This window comes from Stigmatopora argus, chromosome 18, assembly GCF_051989625.1.
Source record: "Stigmatopora argus isolate UIUO_Sarg chromosome 18, RoL_Sarg_1.0, whole genome shotgun sequence".
NCBI lineage: Eukaryota > Metazoa > Chordata > Actinopteri > Syngnathiformes > Syngnathidae > Stigmatopora > Stigmatopora argus.
In genome coordinates this window covers 1,530,626-1,551,899 of record NC_135404.1, presented here as the reverse complement: position 1 = coordinate 1,551,899, position 21,274 = coordinate 1,530,626, and the positions used below count along the sequence as shown (strand labels likewise).

At 41.2% G+C, this 21,274-nt stretch overlaps 1 protein-coding gene across 5 annotated transcripts in view; it reads left to right on the top strand.

The window, feature by feature from the left end:
* Positions 1-21,274, top strand: part of tmem94 (transmembrane protein 94) — a 201,013-nt gene that overhangs the window by 44,936 nt on the left and 134,803 nt on the right. For 4 of the 5 annotated variants that reach the window (XM_077625142.1, XM_077625141.1, XM_077625140.1 and 1 more), the window contains exons 5-7: positions 2,488-2,624; positions 8,194-8,396; positions 21,036-21,187. In XM_077625142.1, the coding sequence (XP_077481268.1) occupies positions 2,488-2,624; positions 8,194-8,396; positions 21,036-21,187 (492 nt within the window). The remainder of the gene's footprint in view (positions 1-2,487; positions 2,625-8,193; positions 8,397-21,035; positions 21,188-21,274) is intronic. The other variant, XM_077625143.1, reaches the window with a different exon arrangement.

Sequence of the window (21,274 nt, the reverse complement as noted above, 5' to 3'; positions counted from 1 at the left end):
TGTTCACCAAGCACCACGAAAACAGTTTGTTGACCTCATCTCTGTAGGCCGACTCATCCCCTCCTGAGATGAGTCCCACCACAGTGGTGTCATCGGCAAATTTGATGATGGAGTTAGGCTGGTGGGTCGGTGTACAGCCGTATGTGTACAGGGAGTACAGAAGAGGACTCAGTACACAGCCTTGGGAGGAGCCAGTGCTCAGTGTAATGGAGGAAGAGAGGTGGGGACCAAGTCTAACAGTTTGTGGTCGGTTGGTCAAGAAGTTCTTTATCCAGCAGCAGATGGAAGAGGATAGTCCAAGGTGGGAGAGTTTGTCAGTCAGAATGTCCAGTTTTATGGTGTTAAAGGCTGAGCTATAGTCAATGAAAAGCATCCTCACGTAATTCCCGTGGTGTTCCAGGTGGCTCAGTGCTGTATGTAGAGCAATGGCGATAGCATCCTCAGTGGACCTGTTTGCTCTACAAGCAAACTGGTGAGGGTCAACTGAGGGAGGGATTGCATTGCTGATATGGCGGGCTACCAACCTTTCAAAGCACTTCATGATCACAGGCGTGAGTGCAACAGGCCTATAATCATTCATGCTGTCAATGGTTGCCTTTTTGGGGACAGGGATAATGGTGGCAGATTTCAGGCAGGATGGAATGATGGATTGTTGCAGGGAACTATTGACAATTTTTGTGAAGACTCCAGCCAGCTGGTCAGCACAGGCTTTGAGCACCTTCCCAGGTACACCGTCAGGGCCAGCAGCCTTCTTGGTGTTCACAGACCGCATTACCAGTCTCACTTCCTGTTCCCGGAACTCCAGTGTATTGCTGCAGGGTGGTGGTGGGGATGTTGAGACTGGGTCGGAATAAATTCAATTAACTCAATAACTCAATCAATAGTTCTGCGGTCGATACTAGTTCCTTTGTTTCGCAAAGGCCTTTTTCTGATTTTTCTCTTAAATGTGATGCCATTTTGAGGTGTTCCTCATACAATTGCTTGGACAAAGGCACAGTTATTTCAGCATTATTTGGTATCCATGCTCTGAAATAAATAGTCAGGCCTAAAATGGCATCATTTGTTTCTTTGTTTGTGGGTTTTGATGCATTAGAATTTCTGTGTCTGGATAATCAATTGCTATCATTTCGACAGTATATTGATTTTGTTTTTGTTTATAAAAAGAGAGGGAGAGGAAATGAGGGAGAGACTTTTTGCACGGCAATGCGGTCGTAACATAACAAACAAATTTAAATGAACTTGGATTACTATACAGACACTCAAAAATAAGTTAATCTAACCTTACACTAAACTTATTTCTAATTTTGTTTTACATTTTTATACCTTTCTTCTCCCGGGTTGGTTCTATTTGCCCCGACTCCATCCTGACTTTAAGCTGCAGTTTTTAAAAGGAACCTATCGAGGGTTGTTTGCTTTTGTCTTCCCTTCAAATTTTGTTGAAAATAATGCACACAATTGTCCTCACCATAGGATAACGTACGACCACTTGCCAGCGGGAAGTAGTATAATCCTCTCGTATTAGCGAGCAAGCTCCCCCTCGCGTATACCATTCTGCATTGACCAACAGGGAATAAAAACACTGAAAAATGCAACTCTCCGCCCAGTGCCCGTAGAGACATTTACACGAGGGAGTTGCGGCGAGATGATGTTCTCATAAGCAGCCTCACTGTATGCTTGTATATAAAAAATTGTCTCGTATCTCAAAGTAAATATTTGCTCGAAATTCTACCTGTATCTCAAATAGCTTGTATGTCGGTGCACTCGTATCTCTAGGTATTACTGTACTCATGAAAGGATTTTTCCTCTTAAATTTAAATATAGAGGTATGATTGGTTTTCTGGTTTGTGTGCTTTTGTTTTTTTTCTCCTCATGTCTTCGCCACTCAAACCCAGTATTTGGTGTCGTCATATCCATCTTTAGCCATTTTATTAAGGTCGCCTTGATTTCTATTTTTTTTGTCGTAGCTTAAATGGATTATTTATTTATTCATTCAAACTAAACTGGCCAGCAAAATTGCATTTTGTAATCTATTTATCTAAATATTTTATCTGCCACCTTGTGGTGTAGGGGTTGACTTGCCTGACTTCGGTGCGGGCAGGCGCGAGCTCGATTGCCCTACGACTGACTGGCGACCAGTCTTGGGTGTAGTCTGCCTTTTGCCTGAACACAGCTGGTTTGGGCTCCAGCAACCCTCGCAATCCTTTCGAGGATGGGTGGTATGGAAGATGAATGATTGAATGAATACATTTTATTTTATCTGGGCTTTGTGCTTTGACAGATTTCCAATCCTTGGAAGTTAAGTTGTCCCTTTACTTAAGTTTACTATATTATTTTTCCCCATTTTGATAATTTAGAGAACTAATGTTGGCATAGTTGAGCCTTGAAATGCGAGGGATGCTGTGAATTCAATGTACAGGTGTTATGAACTTTATGTCTAAAGTTAAGTTGATCATTGGATAGTTTTAACATTCTTCCATTGTTTTGCAGTTCTGGTAGTGAGCTGTTGAATGCTACTGCCCTCATCATCATTTTGGTGTTGAATCTGATGTTGGTCAGAAGACAGGAGATACTAAAGAGAACTGAGATGGTTCGGCGTCTAAAAGGCATTGTCACACAGCTCAGTGGTGAGTTTGGCATTTTTAGTCTCCATCAGTTGTAGGCGGACCGGCGGGTGAGTGGTTCTGGCATCCTGGGTTTGAATCCAGGTCGGTTCACCTATGTGGAGGTTGCATGTTCTACTCTGAGTGTGAATGCTTGTCAGTCTCATTGTGCCCTGCGATCGGCTGGCCAGCAATTCATGGTGTACCATTTTATTCATTTGATTTTCAGTGTTGTAAGACTTATTTCAAAGTCAGATATTTTGTTGTAATGCTTTTCTTCATTTTTATTTGAAATTAAAGCACACATTTTTTCCATATCCCAAGATGGGTATTGTTTTTTTCTCCAATGTGGTGGGGTTACCAAAGCAATCCATCCATCTGCTCCTGGTCCGGCCCAGAACCCATTGTGGCCCGCGAATCAGAAGGTTTGCCCTCCCATGGTCTGGACTGTGTAGGAGGACTTGGATTAAAACTCCCATTAACCTGTTTTTTTTTATTTTTTTTATTTATATCAAGCGTAGAGGAACTATTTTCACTGTGAGTATAGTTTTTACAGTATTTACAGTTTTCTTGCTACACAGTCATACCTCTTTACGAATGCCTCTACGTACGAATTTTAAGGTTACATTTTTTTAAATATGCAAATGAGTAACTCGAGATAAGAAAAGGAAGTAACGTAAGCACAACCAGGAATAATGCCCATAGCGCTATACGTAGTGTTCACCAAGTCTCTGGGTGCAATAATAGCATACACATTACGCAGGTATCAAGTTTTATATTTTAACGATCGACCGCAAGATCTTCGATCAGCCTTAACTATTGTGCTGACATTGTAAACGCTATGGTCAGAGCACGTACCTACGGTAAGTTGAGGTGCCACGAGCGAGCAATAGCAGACACAAGTAAGTGTACTCACGTCTGGCCAGTTTGAGCACATTTAACTACAGGAAGATGTCGTGGTTTTATGCGCATATAAGCCGTCCCTTTGATTCAGTCATCATTTTTTTGTCCGACAAAAGCGGCTTATGCGCGAGTAAATACGGTATTTCAGCGGTGCAGGGCATATTTTCACTGGGATTTTATATTCATTTTAAGACATTTTCTTATAATTTTCTCTCATTTTTGTGTTTCTCACATCTTTCATGCAAAATTGGGACACTGATAAATTTTAAAGGGTTTAGTTGGCAATTGTGTGACCACCGTGAAACGAATTAGAGAATTTACATATAAAGTACTGCTCTCCTTACGAAATTTTCAAGTTACGAAAAAAGTTCTGGAACCAATTAGATCAGGGGTGGCCAAGTCCGGTCCTCGAGAGCCGTTATCCGCTCTGTTTTCCATATCTCCCTCCACCAACACACCTGAATCAAATCATCGGGATTGGTATCAAGCTTCTGGACAGCTTGCTGATGAGTTGATTATTTGATTCAGGTGTGTTGGTGGAGGGAGATATGGAAAACAGACCGGATTGTGGCTCTCAAGGACTGGAGTTGGCCACCCCTGAATTAGATTATATTTAGATATTAATACAGCCATGCCTCTACTTATGAAATTACTTGGTTACAGAACTTTTTTTGTAACTTGAATACAGTGATACTTTGAGATACGAGCTTAATGCGTTCTGGGACTAAGCTCGAATGTCGATTTATTCGTATCTCAAATCAATGTTTCCCATAGAAATGAACTAAATACAAATTAATTTGTTCCCACCCTCTGAAAAAAACACCAAAAACAGAATATTACAATAAAAAAACTTTTTATTGGATGTGATTCACCATCTTCTAACAGAGTAACAAATAACTATTGGTTATGATGTTTAGAAATAAAATGAGGCAATAGCGGGGAGTTCGTGGATGGGGAGAAAGAGAGAGAGAGAAAGTCACTTGACAAATGCGCTCGTAACGTAACATAAACTTTAAATCTAACTTGAATGAACTTAGATTCCTATACACACACTTGAAAAAAAAATCTTACATTACACTAAATTTAAACCTATTTTGTGCAATAACCAAGGCAAATAGGTTAATGTATTCCACCGCGGCTTTCAGCGAACTTCCTGCTTCTCCATACGTATTGGCGATCCAACTCAGTCACGCATACACTACTCATGTTTTTTGATTATTTCGTGCTTAATATCGATTGTCAACATACGCCTTTTGTTTGCACTACGCTTCATTGCACCGGCTTGCTTTGGATCCATTGTGTTTCCCTTAATTCTGCACTGACTAATGTAACAACAACAACAAAAACACGGAAAAAAATGCAACACTCCGCCCAGTGCTCATAGAGATCTTTGCACGAGGGAGATGCGGCGAGAGACAGTGCGTGGAAATCGTAAAAAAGAGAGATCGAGGCAAGGAAGGCTACTGGTCCAGACTATTGAGAGACTGTGCGGATCAGGTTGGCAAAATGATTCTGCATATTTTCAACCTCAGCCTCAGTCTGCAGAAGGTCCCCACCTTGTGGAAAACTTCCTGTGTGGTCCCAGTTCCAAAGCCTGCGAACCCCAGGGAGAAACCACTTCAGGCCGGTAGGATTAACCTCTCACCTGATCAAGACAATGGAAAGAATCATCCTCAATCACCTCAGCCCCCTGATGAATGCAGAGCAGGACCCTCTGCAGTTTGCCTATCGTCCAAGCATTGGTGTGGAAGATGCTACCACCTACCTGATGCACAGGTCTCTTTCACAATTGGAGAACATGGGAAGCACGGTGAGCACGGTGAGAATGATGTTTTTTGACCTTTCCAGTGCGTTCAACACCATTCAGTCGGTCCTACTGAGAGGGAAACTGGAAGAGAATGGAGTAAGGAATCATCATAAGGATCATCAAATCAATCAAAATCAAATCAAATCAAAAGCCTTTATTGTCATCACACACAGCTGCGTATAACGAAATTGGTGGTGCTACGCCACAAAGTGTGTTTTCCCAGTAAAAAGACATAAATAAGTAATATAAAAATATAGAGTCACACCCTGGCAAGGTAAATTCTAAAATATTGCACAATCTAAGATATTGCACATTATTATTGCACAGAAGGGATTGTGTGTCGTGCTAACGCAAGTTCAGAGTCCTGATGGCTGTGGGAAAAAAACTGTCCTTAAGTCTCTTTGTCCATGCTTTGTGAGACCTGTAGCATCTGCCAGAGGGCACACTTCTTTTCTTGTTTATTAACTTCAACGACACTAGTTACAATGGAGGTCTCGACCCTCAAGGGAAGGTTGGGAAATTGAAGTGAGACATTAATATTGTCAAAACAAATCAAGGTGTTTTGAATCTTCTTTGTTTAGTTCATTCAAGTAGTCCAAGGCATTTTGGTGAATAGTCTACCTATATTTCTCAGGAGTAAAGCATTTACTTCGTTGCAAGCAACCATATAACAATAATATGAAACTAAGTTTAATAGTAAAGCAAAGCATTCTTCATTGCAAGCAAATATATAATAATGTACGACGAATAACCCTAACAAATGCTCGTATCTCAAAATTTAGGTTCATCAATAGGCATTCCCAAATGCACGCACAAAGAAAAGAGACAGGAGACTTATCTGTCGTTTTCTTGCAAGAGAAAATCGAACTGACGCGCCTTCGTCCAAGTTCATTCTGGCGTTAGACACATCTTTCCTGGTTATTAGCTCAAGGACCCTTGTTACAATAGACATATCCGCTCAAGGGAGGGATGTGAAAACAGGCGTGAGAATTCGATAGTCAAGGACCCGAGTTACAATAGAAGGTTTAGTTCTCAAAACAGATGAAGGTCATGTAGTGCCAAACGTATCTTCTCCATATTCCAGCTGTCCAAGAGGATTGACCTTCCTGTTGTTTAGTCTACCTCAGGAGCAAGCATTTTCATGGTTGCAAGCAGATATACTAAAATGAGTATTCTAATGTTAATAAGCTAAGTAAAGCAAAGCGTTCTTCATTGCGAGCAAATATATAATAATGTAAGTCTAATAACCCTAACACAAATCAAGGTGTTTTGAATCTTCTTTGTTTAGTTCATTCCAAGTAGTCCAAGGTCCAAGGCATTTCGGTGAATAGTCTACCTACATTTCTCAGGAGCAAAGCATTTACTTTGTTGCAAGCAACCATATACGCATCATACGCAGTTTCTGGGTGTGATGACAAGTAGGCTTTTTGTTGTTGACGATGACGACAGGGCCTATGTCCGATTATATAATAATAATATGAAACTAAGTTTAATAGTAAAGCAAAGCATTCTTCATGCAAGGAAATACATAATAATGTAAGACTAATTACCTTAACAAATGCTCGAATCTCAAAATTTGTCCCATATCTAAAGGTAAATATTTGATCGGAATTTTACTCGTATCTCAAATTGCTCGTATGTCGGGGCACTCGTATGTCAAGGTATTTCTGTACTTCCTAAGTAGAGCAGTACTTTATATGTAAATTCTGAGATTCGTTCCACGGTCCTCAAGAAAATACAAACTCAAAACTTGAAAAATAATGTGTGTGTATGTTAATCACGCATTATAAGGATTATAGGATAAAGCATGATTTATGGATGGGTGAATGTTTTATGTTAACATTCTCACGCTACGTTTGTCCAAACCGTGCATCATAGAGAGTTGAATTTTATGGTGGCCAGGGACGGCTGTCGGAGCCTAATGATTGAATTTCTTTACCTTCTCTAAGTGTGTAAAGTTTTGAGCATTTGCAAGGATTATTGATGAGTATGCCTAACCAGAATTATATTAACTTGCTGCCCTCTTGTGGTAGTTTCAAGCATTACACTCACCAGATTAGAAAAATCCATACCTGCAGTGCTTCCGCTTATTCATTTCTGCTTGATGTTAGTTGCATGAACTACGCAACAGCACCCCTATTATGTGTTTGTATTTTCGTCATATTTTTACTTTGGTTTACAATGTATTAACAAAAATAACACCCAAACATTGCTTGAATAGGTAAAATTCATCATCCTTGCTTTTGAAATTGACCGTCAGTTTTCCTTACTTTTTCCTAAAAGGCATACTCCTGGTTCTGTATACCTGTACATAATTGTATACTGTTGTGTATTGTATATTGTTTGCTGTGTTATGCATGTACCTGAAATTTTCCTTTCTCATCTAACCCATTTTTCAAAAGATATTTTTTTAAATAGCGCAACAACTGTCTTTTCAATCTAAACAAGCAGGGGGGCCCGGCGAAGCCCCCCTGCTTGTTACCAATAAAACGTGAAACAAACTGAACAATAGCAGTCACAACTACATTCCGAACTTGACTTATATTGGTGGTTTATGTTGGAGCCTGAGACGACGGGAGAGAGGCACGGCTGGATTTGAGCTGAAATATCCCAGTTTTGAATTGATTTCTTCATATTGGATTAAAAAAGGCAGGTTCCAATGTGTCAGATGTCCAAATATTGGCCCGAATGATAATCGCTCGATCTATACTTTTGATATTGATTAACAAATACATATTCACCATAAACTTAAAACACAACCTTATGTTTTATTGTGTCCGTGGTGTAATTAAATCCATTCACTTTTAATTTACTTCATGTTTCTATTCTAACTTGTTTTTCCTCTCTTGTTAATTGCCCCTTTCCTGTTATTTATCACTTCAGATTATCTATCGTATTTTGGTGAAGTACGGTGGACGCCATGTCTTTACCCTGATTTATACACGCCCTCTTCACCGTCATGGTCCCTTCACTGGACATACCGTGACTCTCAGTTGGTTAATCTACCTGTCAGTCTGCTTGTAGAAGGAGATATAATTATTCTCAGACCTGGGCAAGAAGCATTTGCATCTCTCAGAGGAATAAAGGTTAGTATTAGTCCGTTTCAGAATTGTATTACCATACTATACTGTATATGCAGTTTTCAAAGTTACGTTTTCCCTAATATGGGAGGTATAACCCCATTCCTTTCAGCATCATCGCTGTTTTTCATCCAAACATGCTTGAAAACACCACACTGCCTCAATGAGCCTCGTTTTGGCCTTTACCAAAATTGAATTTTACCAGGATGAAGTTGGCAGGATGAGCTCTCCCAGAGATTCCTAGCATGGGAGCGCACCATGGATTGCTGACTTAAAGTGTATACCGTATTTTTACAACTATAGGGCAGTAGTGCTAGCATGGATGCTACCTTGTTTTAAAAAAATGCAGCAGAAGCAAAACTGAGTTTAATTGTGCTTTATTGACGTAACGTGTACTCAACGTCAATAAAATTAGAACCATTCAAACATCAACAAATATGTCTAAGCCCTCATCTTCTGTGTCCGACATAGATTTCGGCCAAGTGGGCACATTGGCATCTCTACTTGCGAAATTGATTTGTTCTAGAAGTGGTTTCGTAACTTGAATTTTTCTTTGGCACAATCATATTTTACTTTGGAATAGCATAATTCATTCTACGATCTTATGTCCGATCCGAGAACGGCTCGCTTTAGGCGTAAGCCAGATCTGGCCAGATATGGGGTCTTGGCCAACAGCAGAGTTTGAGTGCAACCTTCCAACCTAAAGACCCTTTTCAGAGCAGTTTTTCAACTTTTTCCGGGACCATGTCTGATCAGCTCTGTGTGACATTATTTCTGATTCGTTTGCCGTTGACCCTTATTCTGATCGTTTTGTTTTTCTGAGTGTGCATAACAAAATTTAAATTGCTGTGTGTTTACACGTGCGTATATACAGTGCCATGAAAAAGTATTTGCCCCCTTCTTGATTTCTGTGGTTTTTCACATACCTGTTAACCCCGGCAAATTGCTCCCCTTATTAATGATTGAAATTCCCCTTATTAAGCGATTAAAAAAAATGCACAAATGCAACGCGGCACATATTTACTCACATAGGGCACACGTAAAAGTCTAAAATTTTCTCCAAAGTGGACGGCTTTCTGACGCACTATATTTAGTGAAAAGGCGGAAGGGTGTAGCATGACAATACTTTTTAGCAGTCGCTGATGACGTTTTTGTCTGCTACCAGTGGGTAAAACGAGATCGGTTTTACAAATAATGTACTTCGTACAAAAGTTGTTGTAGGGCGTACACAATTTGAAATGATCAAAAAATGTGTCAAATACGGGAAAAACATATAAGTTGACAGGTATGTATTTATCACACACAGGTTTCAGATCATAAAACCAATTTTAGTAGGAGACAGAGACAACCCAAGGAAATTTGAAAAGTTTTTAAAATATTTTATTTACCAAGGCAGAAAAAAATTACAAACGCCAAATGTAACGGGCCGCACACCTTCCAATAGGTTCAACTATGAACGCATCAGTCCACTGAATGTTCTTCCAAAAGTCTGGAGGATCATCAAAATGTTTTTGGGCAAACGTAAGACGAGCCTTTATATTCTTTTTGAACAGCAATGCTTTTTGGCTTGAAACTCTGCCATGGATGCCAGCTTTGGCCAGTGTTTTTCTTTCGGTAAAGTCATGAACATTGACCTTTACTGAGCCCAGCGAGGACTGCAGTTCTTTCGATGTTTTTCTAGGTTCTTTTGTGACCTGGCCGACCACTATTCCCGGGTCTCTCCATTTGTGGATAATGGCTCTGACAGTGTTTTGCTGCAGCCCCAAAGCCTTGGAAATGACTTTGTAAACTTTTCCAGACTGATAGACGATCCATCACTTTTTTTCTCGCATTTCTTCTTGAATTTCTTGGGATCGTGGCATGATGCTCTGATCTTGTAGCCTACTTCACTTTGTCTGACACATTCTTATTCATTAATTGATTGGTTTACCAATAGGCAATCCCCAAATGCATGGACAAATAAAGAGGAAATTACAGTTTTCTGGAATTTTTCACTCGCAATGAGAGAACGACCGTTGAGGCCAAGTCCCAACTCCGTTCTGCCTCACACGTGTTTTTTGTTGTTTATTAACTTCAAGGACCCTCTTTACAATGGACGTCTGAACTCTAAGGGGACGGGTGGAAAACAGAAGTGAGACGTCAATAGTCAAAACAAATGAAAGTCTTGTGGAGTCTATGGTGGACGCATGTGCAGCTCTGCATTTTGGATCTTCTTTGTTTTGCCCACTCCAAGCAGTCCAAGGCATTGTGGCTTCTCTTTGTTTAGTTAAACTAAGGTTCTCAGGAGCAAACCATTTACTTTGTTGCAAGCAAACATAATAATGTGAACCTAGGTTTAATACAACAGCAAAGAATTGTCTTCATTGCAAGCAAATATATATATATATATATATATATATATATATATATATATATATATATATATATATATAAAAATAATAATGTGAAACTAATAATCCTGACATTCATTCATCTTCCGTGCCACCCAACCTCGAAAGGGTTGCAGGGGTTGCTCGAGCCTAACCCAGCTGTCGTCGGGTGAAAGGTAGACTACATCCTAGACTGGTTGCCAGTGAGTCGTAGGGCACACAGAGAGACAAACGACCATCCGCACTCCCAATCATAAGGCCACCAGCGGGAATCGAGCCCACGCCTGCCCGCACTGAAGTCAGACGAGTGATACTCTACACCACGAGGCGTCTCCTGACACATTCTATTTAAGTGTTTTCTTGATTCAACACGTGTGATGGTAATCAGTTTCCAGATTCAACACGTGGTTGTAATCAGTTTCCAAACAGTTTACACCAGAGATGGACAAACCTCCATGTAGGTTCAGGTATTCGTTCCAACCAATAAGGAAGACACCTTGTCACCAATCTGTTGTCTTACATGTGCAATCAGTGGAATCAGGCTATTCTTGTTTCCACAGAAACCTCATTGGTCAAACTGTGCTGGATCAGTTGGAACAGAAACATGAAAACACAGCACCCCTTGACAACCGGCATGCCCACCCCTGGTTTAAGGGGTAATATTAAAGATTGGGGAACAAATTATGCTAATTCAACGTAAAATATGTCTCTACTGTGATAGATAGACAATACTGTTTATTAATGTTTGCTATTAAAATTTTGTATTTTATTTTATATTCATTGTACACACTAAGCATGCTGATTGGACTCTCAAGTGAGTCGTGTGATATAAATAAAGGTCGCCTGTGGTACTGCTCTGGTTACGGACTGAGAAAGGATTGAGGCTCAACAATCGGAGCAAAGAATGGACTTGTTCGTGGCTATAGCAGTCAAACTGCTTTGGAACCTCATGCCTTCGCCTCATGCTATTGCAGCTGTACGTCGTTCGCAGAGGAGTAGGACCACGCATGACAGTGGCGGGCCGTCAGGGCCTTCAAGGCCTTCTCTGCTGGCCTAAGAAATATCTGAATCATATTATAATTTGTCCATCAATACTTAGCTTCCTTTCATTGCTTTTCCCCCTGGTTGCACTGCTTCCAGATGTGTGTTTTCATATTGAAGCATTTAATCAATCACATTTCAGCCATTATTTGTTGCCAGATCAGATCTGCCTCAAAGCCTTCACAATCAGTTCTGTGGGCTCTGCTGCATTAAACTAGACTGTTGCTTTTAACCAATCAGATTGCGAGTTGGCAACCCCACAATGCTTTTTCATACGCATTAGCATTTTGCTGGCTGGGATATGTCATTGCTTTCACCAACTATGATTGGCTAGTAGGCGGGCCAATGCCATAGATCGCAAACTCCGCCCACAATGGCCGACAGAAGCAGAAACAAATGGATTCTGTTTGCTCACAAAGCTATTTTCCAGACGGACTTTTCCAGAAAAAAATGGACATCATTAAGAAAGGGCGGTCAATTCCGAAGCTAGCAAGCCTGTTACAGCCGGGAAAATTATGTGTGCGGCACTTTCAGTGCGCTAACTTAGCTGCACAAGCAAATAGTATATTGTTGTGTTGATTTAAAGCCATTTTCAAAACGGACTATGCTGGAAATCTGACAGGACAGGCTCGACTTTCATCATTAGCTTCGATGGCGATAGGAAAGAAGGAAGAAAGAAAGGAGGATGGATATTGTGTACAGTTAAAAAGAATTTTTGGTGAGTATAATATGGCTATATTCCTAAATAATATTTCAATTGTGGGCCCGGTTCTGATATATAAAAAGCTCCAGTGTTTGTATTTAAGCTCCAGTGTTTGTATTTAATCACTAAATGCTGCTCGGATGTGGATTTTACCCCGGTTTATCTTTTGCCGTTTCACCATTGACGTCCATCGCTGTATTTTCCCGAGGAAATCACCCCCCTGGCCTGATTGTAATGTCTCAAAAGCTCCAGTATTTGTATTCAGTCAATAAATGCTGCTAGGAAGTGGATTTCACCTAATTTTAGTACATTTTTTGTCATTTCACGTATGGATGTATCGACGTTCATCGCTGTCTTTTTACCGGGGAAATGATACTCCGGGCCCGGTTCTGATGTCTAAAATGCTCCAGTATTTGTATTTAATCAATAAATGCTGTTTTCGGCTGGATTTTATCCCACTTTCGGGCAATGTTTGCCCGTACGCCGTTGACGTTCATCGCTGTCTTTTCCCGGGAAAATCGCCCCCCTGGCCTGGTTTTACAGTGTGAAAAGCTCCAGTATTTGTATTTAATCATGAAATGCTGCTCGGAAGTGGATTTTACCCCATTTTGTGCATTGATTTATTGATTATTTTTTATGTGTTGCAGCTAGCTGCAGTAGAGGTTTTATAGCATAAAATAGTTTTCGAGGGTTGGATTGATACGTTGAAGGCGCTACGAGAAAATGCACCGACCGCCACTGACGCATGAAGAGGCATCACAGAACAGAGACTTCCCCAAGTGTGCGGAAGATTAGATTACCGTATTTTTAATAATACGACTATAAGGCGCACTAAAAAGTCTTAAATTTTCTCCAAAATAGACAGGGCGCCTTATAATAAGGAGCGCCGTGTGTATTGGATTGGATAACTTTATTCATCCCGTATTCGGGAAATTTCATTGTGACAGTAGCAAGAAAAGCCATAGTTATAAGTTAGACAGTACAGTCAAAGGCCGCAGAACAACAAAGCAAAAGCAAAAAGCACAAAGTACAAAGCAAATCAAAGTCAATGGGATCATTAAGAATCACCAAATCATTAAGACAGAAAAGCAGCAAAAACACAAAACGAGCTACGAGTTTCGGTAGCAAAAACGGATAGACTCAAAAAGACGTAAAGTTGGACAAAAACTGGAACCACACACAGGAAGTCTTCCACGAGATGGGGAACTTCTGCAGACTTTGACCGAGGTAGAGAACATTTAGAGTCAATCTTCTAAGCTTATCCGCACAGTTCCTCAGTAGTCTGGAGCTGAAGAAAACAGCAGCAGGGCAGAACTCCTCAACTCCGTTGCTGGTAAGCGCCGACAGCTCTTCCATCTTACCCCACGATAGAATGGTTGGTCAGAAGCGTTGCCTCTCCTCCCGGCACTTTTGTCCAGCTCCGAAACTCCGGCGGCACCGAGGTGTTGCTCCTTCTGCTGCGTATTGTAACAGCTAGTCCCGTGTGTGTGACAGCGTAGGCATGGCTGAATGGTTCCAAAAAAGAAGTAGCCGAAAGAAGCCAGGGTAAGAGAACAAGGAAAGTTGTACAAATATTAAAGTAAAAAGTATAAAGTAAAAAGGATGTATTAAGAAATATTAAAATGTAATTAAATAAAAGATAGAAGGGCTATAAAACACGAAAAACATAAGACTGTACAGAGCTACTCCCACTGGGTCCCGCGTGAACGGCGCCATCTTGGAATATATATAAGTATGCTCCGAGCTCGCGCCAAAGTCTGACTGAGAGCACTTCCGGCCGACACGGTTCTTATATAGAGAAAAGGCGGACGTGTGTGGGGTCAGGCATGCGGAGGGGGTGTGTTTAAGGAGACCCTTTTACTGTTGTTCTTGGTTGCCATGCTAATGGAAAGAAACTACCACCTATGGTGATTTTTAAGCGAAAGACGCTGCCGAAAGAAAAGTTTCCAGCCAGCGTCATCGTGAAGGCAAAACAAAAGGGCTGGATGGACGAAGAGAAAATGAGAGATTGGCTACGTGACGTGTATGTTAAGAGACCGGATGGCTCGCCGTCACTTTTGATTTGCGACTCACAGCAATGGTGAAAAACCAAGTCACAAAAATGAACTCCGAGCTTGTCGTCATTCCCAGAGGCTTAGCTAAAGAACTCCAACCGCTGGACATCGGCATCAACCAGGCGTTCAAAGCAAAGTTGCAAGCGGCATGGGAACAATGGATGATAGGTGACAAACACAGCTTTACGAAGAGTAGGAGGCAGCGCCCGGCTAGTTACGCCACTATATTCGAATGGATTGTGGCCGCTTGGACTAATGTGTCTGCTTGCACTGTTGTTCGAGCTTTTGCCAAAGCCGGCATCATTTCTGTGTAGCCTCATGGCAATGTGAGTGACTCCAACAACGAAGAGAGGGAACCCGGCGTTTTTGATGAATCATTTGGACAATTGTTCAATTCTCGACACAGAAAATGAGGACTTTGATGGATTTGTGGGTGATGATTGATCAAAAAATGTAAGTACATTGTAAAATGGCTAAATAAAGTACAACCAAACTCAGTTTTCCTTCCATTGCCTTTTTAAAAACGTGTTTTTAGCGTGTGCCCGTATGTTTAAGCTGGTGTATGTTTTGCCATACCTGGCTGCGTTTATTAGTGCGATGCGCCTTGTGTGTGTCAAATACAGAAATAGCACTTGTTACTGACTGCGCCTTTAAATGCGGTGCACCATATAGTCGTGAAAGTACGGTAGATTAATTTTATTAATCCCATACTCGGGAAATTCACTTTGTCGCACTAGCAAGAAACAGACAGGAAAATACATTGTAGACCGCTCTCCTGATCTATTCCGTCCGCCCTCACCAGCTGAAAACCATCCAGGGAGATGAGTGAGTCAGACATTAGTTAATTGAGCCAGGTCTCCTTGAAGTACATTACAAAACACTCCTGTTGTGGCCTGGCAAGCGCAGTTAGCTCTTCCATTGGGGAGAGATCTCACGTTCCCCATAATTATAGATGGAATGCTTGGTCTGAAGTGTCACTTCTTCTCCCGGCACTTTCATCCAGCTCTGCACACCCTTCTCTTTCTCTTTAACTCCGCGGAGATTTCCAGCAACATCCAGGTGCTCTTTCTGTTGCGTCGCGCTAACTGCTGATCCCGGTTGTAGGACAGCTTGGTAGATAGCGGAAGCTTCCTCGGAAGCCTGACGTGCGTGTGAGTTCATCGGCGATTTTTCTCTGATAGAGTGATTGGAACAGATACTTCTTTGTCACAAAAACATTCATGAAGTTTGGTTCTTTTATGACTTTAATTATGGGTGAACAGAAAAAAGTGATCAAATCTGCTGGGTCAAAAATATGCATAAAGCAGCGCTAATATTTGGTAACATGTCCCTTAGCCATTTTCACTTCAATTAGGCACTTTTGGTAGCCATCCACAAGCTTCTGGCAAGCTTCTGGTTGAATCTTTGACCCCTCCTCTTGACATAATTGGTGCAGTTCAGTTAAATTTGATGGCTTTCTGACATGGACTTGTTTCTTCAGCATTGTCCACAAGTTCTCAATGGGGTTTAAGTCAGGACTTTGGGAAGGCCATTCAAAAACCTTAATTCTAGCCTGATTTAGCCATTCCATTACCACTTTTGATGTGTGTTTGGGGTCATTGTCCTGTTGGAACACCCAACTGCTCCCAAGACCCAATCTTCGGGCTGATGACTTAAGGTTATCTTGAAGAATTTGAAGGTAATCCTCCTTCATTTACTCTCTGTAAAGCACCAGTTCTATTGGCAGCAAAAACAGCCCCACAGCATAATACTAGCACCACCGTGCTTGACGGTAGGCATGGTGTACTTGGGGTTAAAGGCCTTACCTTTTCTCCAAACATATTGCTTTGCATTGTGTCCAAACAGCTCGATTTTTGTTTCGTCTGAGCACAGAACTTTCCTCCAGAAGGTCTTATCTTTGTCCATGTGATTAGCAGCAAACTTTAGTCAAGCCTTAAGGTGCCGCTTTTGGAGCAAGGGCTTCCTTCTTGCACGGCAGCCTCTCAGTCCATGGAGATGCAAAACACGCTTGAATGTGGACACTGACACCCGTGTTCCAGCAGCTTCTAATTCTTGGCAGATCTGCTTTTTGGTGATTCTCGGTTGAATCTTCACCCACCTGACCAATTTTCTCTCAGCAGCAGGTGATAGCTTGCATTTTCTTCCTGATCGTGGCAGTGACAAAACAGTGCCATGCACTTTATACTTACAAACAATTGTTTGCACTGTTTGGGACCTGCACAAACAGTGCACAAGACCTCCACTGTCTTGGGACCTGCAGCTGTTTTGAAATGGCTCCAAGTGACTATCCTGACTTGTTCAAGTCAATGATTCGCTTTTTCAGATCCATGCTGAGCTCCTTTGACTTTCCCATTGTAGGGTTTGTGGGCGTTTGCATCCAATGAGCCCTATTAAAATGGCCTCAGAGAAGTAACCAGCTGTAGTCACACATAATCACACAAGAAGTTAAGAGGCCATGCTATGAAGCTCATTTCACTGACACAACTTTCTATGTCACCAAAATTGCTAATTCGTGTTGCTGTATGTATATTTTTGACCCAGCAGATTTGATCACTTTGTGAGTTGTAGAAATAACTGGAAACTCAAGAGAGCCATGACATTATGTTCTTCACAAATGTATGTAAACTTTTGACCACATCTGTACGTATACATATACACACAGAGGTACCTCGAGATAAGAGCTTAATTCGTTCCGGGACTGAGCTTGTATGTTGAGTTTCGCGTAACAAACAAACGTTTCCCATTGAAATGAACTAAAACAAATTAATTCGTTCCAACCCTCTGAAAAACACCAAAAACAGGATACTAATTACCACAGGATATCAATTAACAAAGTATCAAATAACTAGTGGTTTAATAGTATACTAAAAAAATCTCTACCTCGGTCACAGTCTGCAGAAGTTCCCCATCTCGTGGAAGACTTCCTGTGTGGTTCCTGTTTTTGTCTATCTTAACAACGTCATTTTGAGTCTATCTGTTTTTGCTACCGAAACTAAGATGACGCCGTTCAAGTGGCAGCCGGTGGCGGTAGCGCCGTCGACTCTTGCTCGTTTTGTGTTTTTGCTGCTTTTCTGTCTTAATTATTTGATTTGGTGATTCTTAATGATCCCATTGACTTTGATTTGCTTTGTACTTTGTGATTTTGCTTTTGCTTTGTTGTTCTGCGGCCTTTGACTGTACTGTTTAACTTATAACTACCGTAATTACTCGAATATAACACGCATATTTTTGCTATATAATTAATTCCAATAGTTGGGGGTGCGTGTTATAATCAATAACTAAAATAAATTACAAATTTTCGATCGAAAAAAGCATTGTCAAACTCACTTTGACGCACGGACATTGTGCAATTTCCAACTTTGAATTCAAAATACACGCATATTAAAGATCGTCAAGCCTCACAAACATCACAATCCTGCATTAATAAGCTGGAAAGTAGAATACTACATTGTAGTGTAGTACGTACTTGTATTTAAAAATATGTCCAGCGGGGGGCAGTACATTCCCTTGTTACATGTGATAGTCTTTTCCATTGTGCATATCTTCAAATCATTTATTTATTCAATTTGTATGTTCCTTTTCTTGTTTGAGAATGACAATAGATATTTGAATTAAAACATGGTATTGTCAATTGAAATGTAGTCAATGTTCAAGGAAGTCTAAAAGGTATTGCAACATAACATGTCTACATGATATGTTTGTCCACTCTGTGTATCATCTATTGCCCTAAAATTCAAACGCATAACTCCACCAACTGCACGACACTCGACACGCTCGTACCTGAAGATTTCTCTATCCGGTTTTGAACAAAACAATCGTGAAACGAAGAAAAAAAGGTAAGATTTCTGATTTTCGTCAGCGGGAAATTTTAGGTGCGCACTATATTCGAGTACTGCGTTTTTCCAGATTTTTTTGGCCCAAAATTACCTGCGTGTTATTTTCGAGTGCGCGTTATATTTGAGTAATTACGGTATTTCTTTTCTTGCTACTGTCACAATGAAATTTCCCGAATACGGGATGAATAAAGTTATCCAATCCAATCCAATGTGTTTAATAGATAAAATTAGACAGATTTCGCGGAGGGTAGATAGAGAGGGACAGAGAGGGGGGGAGACTTTTTGCAAGGCAACGCGCTCGTAAAATAACAAACAAATTTAAATGAACTTGGATTATGATGCAGACACACTCAAAAATAATTTTAATCTAGTAACCTTACACTAAACGTAATCCTTATTTTGTTTAAATTTTTTATACCTTTCTTCTCTCGGCCGCGTTGGCTCTGTTTGCCCTGCCTCCACCCTGAGTTTCAAATGCAACCTATCGATGGTAGTTTGCTTTTGTATTCCCTTCATAATATTCAGAAAATTATGCACACAAATGTCCTCACAATAGGATAACGCACGACCACTTGCCAACGAGTAGTATATATAACTCTCGTATTAGCGATCGCCTCGCCATTCGCAATGACTATCTCTCTCGCTCTCTCTCTCGCTCTCGCGCTATCTCTCGCTCTCGCTCTATCTCTCCCTCTCTCTCTCTCTCTCTCTATATATATATATATATATATATATATTTATATATATATATATATATATATATATATATATATATATATATATATATATATATATATAACAAGTGCTATTTCTGTATTTGACACACAAGACGCACCGCACTAATAAACGCAGCCAGGCATTGCAAAACATACACCAGCTTAAACATACACCGGCTTAAACTTACGGAGACACGCTAAAAATACGTTTTTAAAAAGGCAACGAAAGCAAAACTGAGTTCGGTTGTACTTTATTTAGCCATTTTACAATGTACTCACGTTTTTTGATCAACCATCACCCACAAATCCACTAAAGTCCTCACTTTCTGTGTCCGAATTGAACAATTGTCCAAATGATTCATCAAAAATGCTGGGTTCCCTCTCTTTGTTATCAGAGTCACTCACATTGCCATTTGGCTCGACAGAAATGATGCCGGCTTTGGCAAAAGCTCGAACAACAGTGCAAGCAGACACATTCGTCCAAGCGGCCACAATCCATTCGCAAATAGTGGCGTAACTAGCCCGGGGCTGCCTGCCACCCTTCGTATAGGTGTGTTCGCCACCTATGATACATTGTTCCCATGCTGCTCGCAACTTTGCTTTGAACGCCCGGTTGATGCCGATGTCCAGCAATTGGAGTTCTTTAGTTAATCCTCCGGAAATGACGGCAAGCTCAGAGTTCATTTTCGTGACTTGGTTTTTCAATGTGAGATGGGCAATGGAGTCGCAAATCAACTCCGCTTCTTCTTCTTGACTTGGCGAAGCTCGTTCTCATGCTTCCTCCATTTGCTAACCATGGATTTGTTGATCTAAAATTCCCTCGCGGCTGCTCTATTCCCATGTTCCCCTGCATAATTGATGGCTTGAAGTTTGAACTGAGCTTCGTAAGTGTGTCTTTGTATTATTCATTTTCGGGGGGCCTTAGAAACCAAACCGAAATTGTTTTGCAATAAACATGCTCAGACCATATATGGGTACCTGGTAGGGGCGTGCCTTTTGCGTCTTCTGACCCCACCCACGTCCGCCTTCTCTCTATATAAGAAGCGTGTCGGCAAGAAGTGCTCTCAGTCAGGCTTTTGAGCATACACATGGCGCTCCGCATTATAAGGCGCCCTGTCTCTCTCTCTCTCGCTCTCGCTCTCGCTTTCGCGCTTGTAAAACCTCTATTTGAACGGCACTATGGGAAAAGTTTGAAAAATAGAGCGGCGTGCTGGTGAAATAGAGGTTTTTCTCAACCTGAGAAGGTGGTCAGATGGCAAGAACCTTCTTGCCTGGGATTCATACTGTTGTCACATTAGCGATGCCACCAAGAAGCAATTGAAGAAGCTCCATATCGATGTGGCCGTAATTCCAGGAGTCTACACCAAATTTACACAGGCCCCCGAGGTCTACTGGAACGCCCCATTCAAGGCCAAAGTCCGACAGTTCTACGAGAACTGGATGTTGCACGGCGAGAAGAGCTATACCAAATTCGCCAACCGCTCTCGACGGCTCGAAGGCTTGCCAGATCCATTGTTTCAGGTCAGACAGCCCGATTCAGACCCATTTGCAACTTCTCCAGCAAGCGCGAGCCAAGGCTGGCGACGATGAACGTGAACTCGCTCAGACACTCGATGCTGATGCGGAAAGTGATGTGAATGACGAGGACAGCTACAACAGCGACGTGTCACTTCATTTTCACCAGTGAATTTCTAATTACTTACCAGTAATCACCTTGTATTTGTGCCAAAAATAGAGCAGCACCCTCTAATTGAACGACACTACGGGGGAAAAATAGAACCCTGCTTCGCGATTTTTCGATTATCACGGCCATGTCTGGTCTACATTAACCGCGATTTTCGAGGCATTACTGTAACTTCTAAACTATGAGACAAAATGCAAAAATAACACTTTTTTTTCAATGTTCTTTTTCCCCCATGACCTAAGGATGATGAACACATTGTTTTGGAACCTGGAGATCTGTTCCCCCCATCCTCTCCATCCCCTTCTCCACTAGCAAAGGAGAAAGTAGGACCCCATAGTCCACAACAGCATCGCCTTTTCAGAGTTGTCAAGACTCCTGTTATAGACATAGTGAGGTAAGAAAAATCCTTCTGTTGCACAAAGTCTGGATAGTTTTTCAGTGATCCTAACCATGGTGACCAGAAAAAAGTTAAATCAGAGCA